Below are 10,023 nucleotides of genomic sequence, written 5' to 3'. Positions count from 1 at the left end.
AAACTCATGGTACTACTCTCATCCACTAACTGAAAAAACAGCGTAAAAGTAAGAAACAAAAAGATGCAAGGTTTTCTATAAGTAGTAAAAAAGTATAATCCAAGGTTCCCAGAGGAAGGAACTGTAGATCTAGGAACTTGGGAGGAAGTAGATACAACTTAAAGAAAGCACACAGAGAGGGGCAGAGTATTCCCTTAGAGACCTAGTCTCTGCAGGATCAAGATAAGGTCGTTTTAGAACCTGTACAGACAGAGCAGGAGAGGAAAGAGGAGCATCAATGTAAGGACAAGTCTGAAATAAACTGCGTAACATTGCAGAAGCAGGCAACGTGATCCAAAATGAGTATGAGACAGTTGAGAAGGCTTTGGAAAAACTGAAGAAATTAAGTCATTTAATAGGTAGCCTCCTGACAAATGCCTCCGCCCCACCTGAGGAATGCAGCTCGGAGAGGCCTGAAAGTCCTAAAACAAAGAGAGTAGATAAGAGCAAGGAAGATACTAAGCCTAGCAGAGCACTTTTACTCTCAAAGGTAAAAAAGAGGTACTGCAGAAAATTTAGAAACCAGACCAGCTTTCCCTGTTCGTGTAATAGAAAGACCACCCAATGCAGACAACCTGAAGGACATCAAACAGGCAGTGGCAAGCTATGGGCCGACTTCCCTTTCATAATCAGCATGATTAAATCTCTAGCTGAAGCTGAATGTCTGATCCCCCAAGAAAGCCATGTGTCCCACCGAGTGGTTGCTGTGCCACATGGACTGCCAGGCATCCTGCATCACCCCAAGCTTGGCCTGTGTGGGAATGTGGGGAGTCTGTACTATCATGACAGCAACAGGAACATCTTTTGTCACCATTTCTCCTATGGTGAAACCTTTCTCCCTCTTGATATTAGAGTAAGGTGACCAGATTTTAACATTGGTATAGCGGGACACCATTAATAAAACTCATATCCTGGCGAAAAAGCCACATGGCAGCCGAAAACCGTATACCCTAGCTTGTCGTGCATTTTTTTCAAAAATTGGGACTTTTAAAAAATGCCGCGGGACGCGGGAAAATTTGTTACAAATCAGGACTGTCCCGCCAAAGGCGGGACGTCTGGTTACCTTATATTAGAGTCTCTCAAAACCTCCTGCTTGTGGCTACCGTCCTGGGACTGTGTGGGAAAGCTTCCATCATGGCGGCTCTGGGCTCTATTGATGCTGCCAGTGGCCTCATTTTCCTCTCTTCCAAAGTGCCCTGGGACAGCCAGCTGCAGGCTTAAACCACAGCAGGGAGTGCCTGTGTGGCTTTGTAGTCCATGGCAACTAGGGCCTTCCTGGGCGGCGTGACCCTGGCTAAAATCGCTTTCGGCAGAAAGTGCCAAATAAACTCTCTTGTTGTTTTCTGTGTCTGGACTTAGTGCATTCATTGGTTGATTGAATTAAGGAACTTAATTAGCCTTTCCCTTTATAACGCCAATCGGTCTAACTAGACCAGGAATGTAATTATGGTTCACTAACATAATTAAACAATGCTATCAGTTTGGTGTGAGGGCCCTGGTGGAGCAGCGGGTTAAGCGCTGGGTTGCGAACCAAAGGTCAGGGGTCTGAAACCTCCAGCGGTCTGAAACCTCCAGCTGCTCCGAGGGACACAGCCAAGGGTGGCCTGCTCCTGTAGACTCTGGCAGCCTCAGAAACACCGTGCGTGCGCAGAAACACTGCTCTATGCTAGGGACTCGCTCGCTAGGAGCCAATGAGACTCAAGGGCTGTGGGTTTGCAAGTCTCGTACACAGAAACAAGAGTTCCTGTCTACATTAATGCCTCACTTGTTTCTCTACTTACCTACTGAAACCACTGACTGAATTTATTTTCTGTGGTCTCACTCCCTGCCCCGGAATCGATGCCGACTCACAGGGACCCCGTCAGACAGGGTAGAACTCCTCCGCTGAGTTCCTGTGACAAACTCTTTATGGGAGTAGAAAGCCCCATCTTTCTCCCGAGGAGTTTCCAACTGCTGACCTTGCGGTTAGCAGCCCAGCTTGTACCCTTCCCCCCACCAGGGAGGGCTCCTAGTCTATAGTGTGGAAGCAAACTTTCTCTCCTTAGAGTGGGAGTGAAGAGTGCACGGGATCTGCCGTGTTATAGCTCTATTGCTCCTCTAGAGGCGGCCCCCCAGTGCTCAGAGGCAAAATGGTGACCACTGAAAAAAAAATGCCCCCCTTGTGACAGGTGACCTCAGCAGCAGACTGCAGGGACAGACAGCTGGCTTCATCACACTTAAGAAGTGAGTCCCATCTGGGGTGCCCCCAAATGCTGGGTCCGTGGCCTGGTGTGACAAAAGCCAATGACGATACACTGAGGTGAGCAGCCAAAGGGCCGGTTATCCCCATGATTACTGTATCGCTGGCTTTTCAACAGCCAGAGCTGGACTAACACATGGTAAAATATGAAGTGCAGCCAAGTTCAAAAGAGCAGGAAGAGGGGGGAGGGGGCACTAGAAAGGACTGTGATTGCATAACTCATTTGAAAGGCGATTTAACCATGGGGGGTGGGGAGGTGCTCTACAATTGATGTGGTAATGATTCTTCAGTTCTACTTCATATAGCTGAACGGTTTAACTATTGAATCATATGATATGTCAACTACATGCCAACAAAAATGTCAGGAAAAAAAGAATTGATTGTGGAATCTAAGTTAAATCATTAAAACAAAAAAAAAGCTCAGAGAGAGACTTTTAACAAGAATACTGTGGGTTACCCATAACACGCAAGTTCCTTTATTTTTCCACGCAGACTTTCTGCACAAGCAAACTGCTTACACATACTCCCCCACCCCAGGTCAGTCTTAGCATTGCCCCTTTGAAACATCCTTATCACTTCTGTAACCATCAGCTATAGCTTTCTTGGAACCAAACATGTTCGTCATAGTCGTAGGTAAGTATGAATCCCGCCTTGTGCACATCTTCTGAAAGCAACAGAAGGAAAAGGAACACAGGGCCCAGGCCCTTTGCGCTCAGACCTGCAGAAACACAGGGCCACGTGTCTGGTTGGCGCTCAGACCTGTGCTGGTTATGCAGCCATATGCCCCGGCCCTCTGCTGCTGTGAGTCAGCGGGCTCTGACCCATCTCTGCTGTCAGCAAGCCCCGTGACTATCTTGGTTTCTCAGAAAGTTCCAGTGACTTCTTGGTTCCCACCAAGGAACACTGGTGAACACTGAAGAATATTACCCATTCCTCCCTAGAACGCCATACATCCAACCACCCTATGGCAGGGTGCTGTACATATACTGGGGCCAGTGATCTCCCTCCTCCCGGGATCCAGAATGGCAACATTTGATGAGCTGCTTCCCTTGCTCGCTCAGTGTCCTCAGCCTCCCCAGCACCATCTCTATGGTACAAGCGGCTTCCGATGTCTATCACAGATAGCGCCTATGGCCTGCATGGCAGCAGTGAGGGCCCCACCCACTTTGCTTTCAGTGAGCAACAGCAACCCCACAGCCATGGAGCTGGTTTTGACTCCAGGAGTGCTAGTGGCACGGCATGTTAAGCGCTGGGCGGCTAACTGCTGGGCGGGCGGTTCAAGCCCACCAGCAGCTCCCAGGAAGAAAGAGGGCGCTGTGTTTCGCCCATCGGGAGTCACGGGCTCAGAAACCCACAGGGCACTGCCACCCTGTCCTCGAGGTCGCGATGAGCCAGACCGGACTCGCTGGCAGTGAGCTTTGAGTCTGCGCCCGGAAAGGTTTGCTGTTTCAGAAACTCTAAGGAGTGGTTCTACTCTGCCTGATAGGGCCGGTCATGAAAGACATGCCACGTGACTCACCCCCAATCCCGGGGCTGTCAGCTCTAGGAGAAGGAGCAACACGGTGGTTTTAAAACATCCACACGACAGCACAACGACCATCGCTTTCTAATTCCAGAATGTATGTATAGTTTGTACCGGAAAGAAGCTCCACCTGTAGAAAGCAGTGAGTTGGGGGGGCGGGGGGCGAAGGGTGTTCTGCTGCGTGTATTCTCAACAGCAAAACAATCCCTGCAACAAATGGGACGGGGCAATCCCGTGATGCTCTGTAGGCCTGGGCATTAGACGTGCAATGGCTTCCACCAAGCTCTACTCTCAAGGTCACTCGGTCCCCCAATCCCGGCGTCTCAGTTCCAAAATCATGACAAAGAACTCCATCGGTCTCCCTGGAGTCAAAATCCCCTCCTGGGAGAATCAGCTGAAGAGCAGGGTGCGGCGGTGGACACACGGCACTGGACAGACCCTCGCTCCGTATTGCCTGCAGCAATAAATGAGTGCATGGTCGACCTATTTGTCTACTCCCCCTCACTACTGCACTTGACTAGTAAAAAAGAAAAAAAAAATGAGTGCATGGCTGCAAAACACTAGGGTAGGTTAATAGAGTCCTTATAAACGTAAATAAAAAACAAAGCAAACAAATTAAGTGGCAGTCATCAGGAGCCAGCCATCTAGAAACGACCCAGCTAATTCGATTTCTACCTTGTCTCGGTCTGTGATGGTGATCGTGGGGATTGTAATGGCCTTGTCATAGAGGGCAGAGAAAAGCCTCAAGGCATCAGCAGTGCTCAGCCTGCAGGATGATCTGCTGTCCACGCATGTCCATGCCAAGTTCCTCTCACCCGTATGTGCTTCCCTCTTCTTCCTTGACTCCCCCAAGCATCCTCCTGAAAATCACCTCTCATGGTGATACAGGCAACCAGGAACATGGCTTTCAGGGAAATCAAGGCCAAGTCTCTGTGAAGCGGTGCTTCTCAAACTTAAGTATGCATCTGAATCCCCCAGAAGGCTTCATAAAACACCAAACCTGAACCTGACACCCTGCCATGGAGTGCAGTCTGACTTACGGCAGCCCTACAGGACAGGGCAGAACATCCCTCGTGGGTTTCGGAGACTGTAAATCTTTCCTCCTTACAGGAGTGAAAAGCCTCTCTTAACTGCTAACCTTGCTATTAGCAACCCTGCAAAATTGAGTTGGCAAATGTGATCTGTAACGTTATACATACACCTACTTCTTACTTATAAGCTAGTTATCTGACATTTATCATTTATTTCGAACAGAAGCCACGCAGGGTTTGAGGAGTTGCGTTAGAATAGGGCAAGTCCCCCTCCTGGCTGCAAAGACTGACCTAATCAGCTCTGTCTGTGGTGCGAAAAGACACAAGAAAGGCAGATGCTGCTGATCCAGGAACTACACTTTCGAACCAATGCTGCAAGGCATCTCTATCTAGAACAGCGGTACTTAACCTGTGGGTCACGACCCCTTTGGGGGTCCAATGACCCTTTCACAGGGGTTGCCTGATTCTTCACAGTAGTAAAATGACAGTGATGAAGTAGCAACGAAAATAATTTTCTGGTTGGGGGGTCACCACAGCATGAGGAATTGTATTAAAGGGTCGTGGCATTATGAAGGTTGAGAACCTTCCCACTTCTATGAAAACTCGCTCATTCTGAGCACCTGCTGAATGAGGATGCCATTTTAAACTCCAACTCTTCAGTGACCACTTTGCCGTCCATAGCTTCTGTGCGCGTTCCCAGAAAGAATCCTGGTATTGCTCTTCTCCCTTCCTCATGGTCGGACACTACTGATGGGTGTCAGGCTTGCCTTTTCCCCTGCCACGTTCCTGATCCTGGGCACACTTTGCTTGGCGCAGCAGAGACAGACTGTAAAACCATCAACCGCCACCAGGGCCTGATCTTCCTCAGATGGAAGTTCCTGGGTCAAGTGGTAGCTTATGCGCACTCGCACACACCCCAGCGTACCTAGGTGCAGGACCCGCAGGTGGCCCGGTTGCTGCCCGCTGTCTGGCACAATTCAGAGGACGTTTTCCCGTCAAGCTAGGATAGTTGATTATGAAATAGAAACAATCGCGTGTGCCTTAACTCTGTGAAGGAAACTTTTTAGTTGTTCTGTAATGAAGGGCAACAGCAGAGGAAAATGAAGCTAACCCGAGGGAAAACAAAGAAGGAGAGAATGAAGTTCAAGATCTGTAAGACAAGGAAAAGCAGTCCTGCATTGGAAACCTTCTTAAGAAAGTTCTAGGCCCATGCTCCATTTGTAAACAGCATTTATTGTCTTCGTCCCCTGGCGCTGCCAGAACAAAGCACTACCAAATGGGATGGCTTTAAAGAACAGAATTTTATTTTCCCACAATTCTGGAGCCTAGAGGTTTGAATTCAGGGTGTTAGCAGTGCCTCGTCCTCAATCGACTCTAGAGGAAGAGACGTCTTTGTGTTTTATGGGATCTGAGAGCCCCGGGAGTTTCTAAGCTTCCTCTGATTTATACATGTGACTCTCCACGTCTGTTCTACCCTTTAATAAAACAGCCCCTCAGGAGGAATTATGAGTGGGACTCACCCGATTCTGATATGATTTAACTACTCATATCTTCAAAGAAAGGTCCCATTTTCCCCCAACAAGGTTGCAGTCACAGGTACAGGGGGGTTAGGACTTCAACGTATCTTTTGAGGAGACACAAATTATATCATCTTCTTTATCCAAAGTCCCTTTTCTTGGCATGTCCATTTTAGGAGAAAACGAGGTGGGGTTTTCAGACAATCTGTTGTCATAGAGCTGTGACACAATCAGAAAAAAGCCTCCCATCACAAGCAATGAGCCACCAATCCAACCGCAAAACATGGCGCTGCCGTATTTCCACCGAGGTGTATAGGTTGTGAACTTGGGACTCCAGAACTTCTGCACAGTGACATGAGCCATGTAGGACACGGGCACTAATGTGGTGAGGCCAGCAAGGAAAAAAAAAGCTCCCCCCGCGATGTTCATACTTCGATCAAAAGGACTCCCCAGATGCCCCCAGTACCTCAGACAGGTCAGTCCAGGAATGATGGTCAGGAATCCAAATGTCCCAATAGCCCCTGCGAGGCACATGAGGACTCGGGCCATCCGGATGTCGGTGGAAATTTCCAGGAGGTTGGTGTAGGCCTTGCATACGCTCTCACCAGGATCCTGAGTCACACAGGCTTCCCACAGGCCCAGCATGAATGTCTCCTTCTCCAGAAACTCCGAGGAGAAAGTCAGCCACTGGGGCAGGAAGAGGGTGACCAAGGAACACACATGGCCAGCCACGGCCACCAGGAGCCCCGCGTACTGGATGAAGCAGAGTAGCCTGGTCCTCATGTTGCTCCCTGCTTCCAGGTGATTCTGAAGAACTGAGTCGCTCTCAGGAGCATCGGGGCTGGCTCTTCAGATGGGAAACTGGAAGTAGTTGTCTCACTGCACCAGCCTGGTTACAAGCCTGTGTTCACGCCCGCCTTGCCTAATCAGAATGTGGCTGCTTATTACGTCAAGGTCCTCAGTAACTGGCCTGTGACTGTTCCCCCGTGATTCATGCAGACACATGCATACCAGGAGCACGGATGGGAGACCTGCAGCCACCGCAGGCCCCTGTGGGCGGCCCCACAGGCTGGGGCAGATCCCAAAGCTGTTTGTTGAAGGGAGTCTAGTTTTCTGTTGGCAAAAGGCCATCACGTTTGCGATTGTATTCTCAAGAAGTAAACCATGCATATGTGGAGTTGTTAGGCATGAGGATTTTGAAAGGTGGTTTAACATGGTCCTCTGGCCCCTTTTCATCCTGTGCCGTGCTCTGCCAGCCTGTTTCTTTCAGGCTTTGGTATGTGCTTTCATCAGGCCTAACCCTGCCTCCACAAGACACCTCCAAGCACCCGCCCTGCTATTAAGACCAGAAATTGGGATCGCCCTGAATTTAGACAGAGACAGATGATTGGTCTCTCCAGCTCTGAGGCAGGCTCATCATGACCAAAGGCCAAGGGAGCGCTTCCAAGAACCCCCTGTGGGCTCCAGGAGAATGTGTGGGTCCCTCCACGAGGCCCCCAGGGCTCTGCCGAAGACTTGTCTCCAAAGCCCTTTGCTGGACGGAATTTTGCACACTCCTCCCATTTGCTCCACAGCAGCCAAGCCCAGCCTCTCAGCTTTCCGATTTCCCTTCCATTCTAAAAGCCTCTCTCAAATGACACTTTCCCCAAAAGATGCTTCGGAAGCCATCCCACCCTCTGGGTTGTTCTTCTGTAGGGCTCACTCCCCTTTTGTCACATTCTTTTTTTTTTTTCTCTTTCAGAATATCTGGGATTGTTCACACACCCTGGTCTGCTCTGTGAATTCTTCCAAAGCAGACCATTCTTCTCCTTTAAAAATAGCGGTGATAATGGGGGGAGCATACACACATCTGCTCTTTTACGTGTCTGAGGGTCTGTTACAGGTGTCCCTCACGTCTCACATGCAACCCTGAACTAACACCAGCAGAAGGGTCCTGGTGCAAGTGAGTTGCACTCGACTACTAAGCTAAAGATCGCTTGTTGGAACCCACCCAGTGACTCCAGGGAGAAAGGCCTGGTGACCTGCTTTGATAAAGATTACAATCAAGTAAACCCTGTGGACCTCAGTTGTACACTCTGAGACATGGGGTTGCCATGAGTCAAAATCAAGTAGACAACATATGTTGTTGTTGTTGTTGTTTACCTACCTGGCAGTTCCAATATTATTTGAGACTTTGGATTGCAAGATGGTCTACAGTGCCTGCAAGTCCTACTTAGGAAACATTGCTGGAGGAACTCAGGATCATGGTGTCTAAGAGTTTTGACAGTGTCACAAGAAGTAGTAGAGCTCTCCAGTACCCTGGACATCATGCCCACACCCTTCCTCACCGAGAGGGGCAGACATTGACTTCGACCCCATCAGGGAGCCCATTGGCAGTGGAATGGAAGTCAAATCCACCAACAGACTCTTCTCGTCCCCATTGGGTTTGAGGGTAAGGGTCCATGAGAAATCCATGGAAGTAACTATCACTGCACTGCAAACCTCACCCCTCACTGACTTAGTCACCGGGATCAAGTAAAGTTCTGTCTCCTCTCCCTTCTAGAGTGAAGCAATTGATGGGATTTCTCTCTCTCTCTCACATACACACAACCACACACACACACCATCTCTTTCTCCCAGAGAAAAGAGGAAGAGGGGGAAAAAAAAAAGACTCATTCTCCACCTGCTGGGAGGAGGCAGCACTTGGAGGGTGTCATTACCGCACACCCAGTCTTAATTCCAGGCGCATAGGTGGACCTCTGCAGACAAAAGGACATGCAGGTATGATTCTATCTGTAGCTTCTAATCCTTCACTCCAACGCAGAGGACAAACAGGAATGTCAGTGGAGCCTGAGCTAGGAGCCAACATAAGCATTATTGACTGAGGTTGGAACCCACTTGGTCATGTATTTTGTGGTTGCATTTCATTGCAGTAACAAACGGATTAAATTGTATTCATTTGTAGTTGATATTTCATTTTATTTTTAACTATACAATTCCATCGTTCAAGCATATCAAGAAGAGTTGTAGCATCACCACCACAATCAGTTCTAGAACATTTGCTTCCTTCTTGTGCTCATTGTTATTAGCTCCCCATGCCCCTCCAACCTCCCCTGACAGACCCCCAAGAAGCCATTCATTCAGTGATGGTCTTTATAGATGTCCCAATTCTGGATTTCATATTCTGGAAAACATCTAAAATGTCCATTTTAGACATTTCCTAGTGGCATGAAATCACTCACCATGCTTTGCAACCATCACCACAATTTGTTTCCAAACTTTTCACCACCCAAGAGAAACTCAGCCATCCTTAAGCAATCACTTCCCCTTCCCCGCCCCTCCCACCCCAGAATCTCTAATCTGCTTTCTATTTCTATGATTTGTCTTTTCTAGCTATTGAAAGTTCATAGAAAAATATAGTGGATTAAGCAAATGTGGCGAAGAAAGCTGATGGTTCCCGCTATCAAAAGATGTAGCATCTGGGGTCTTAAAGGCTTGCAGGTAAACAGGCAGCCATCTAGCTCAGAAGCAACAAGTCCATATGGAAGAAGCACATCAGCCTGTGTGACCACGAGGTGTCGAAGGGATCAGGGATGAGGGATCAGGCATCAAAGGACAAAAAATCATATCATTGTAAATGAGGGTAAGTGCAGAGTGGAGACCCAAAGCCCATCTGGAGGCAACTGGACACCCCCT

The 10,023-nt window shown here is 48.7% G+C and overlaps 1 protein-coding gene across 1 annotated transcript; it reads right to left on the bottom strand.

Annotated features, from left to right (window-relative positions):
- Window positions 1-2,865: 2,865 nt before the first annotated feature.
- Window positions 2,866-7,131, bottom strand: LOC101648341 (putative claudin-25). The gene is made up of 2 exons (XM_004717772.2): window positions 6,624-7,131; window positions 2,866-2,942 (listed from the first exon to the last, which is right to left on the bottom strand). The coding sequence occupies exons 1-2, from the start codon at window positions 7,129-7,131 to the stop codon at window positions 2,866-2,868; spliced, it is 585 nt and encodes a 194-aa protein (XP_004717829.2).
- Between the last annotated feature and the right edge of the window lie 2,892 nt (window positions 7,132-10,023).

Source organism: Echinops telfairi, unplaced genomic scaffold (assembly GCF_000313985.2).
Source record: "Echinops telfairi isolate 266 unplaced genomic scaffold, ASM31398v2 ScPeMD7_53;HRSCAF=182, whole genome shotgun sequence".
Taxonomy (NCBI): domain Eukaryota; kingdom Metazoa; phylum Chordata; class Mammalia; order Afrosoricida; family Tenrecidae; genus Echinops; species Echinops telfairi.
This window is presented reverse-complemented; position numbering and strand designations above follow the sequence as displayed.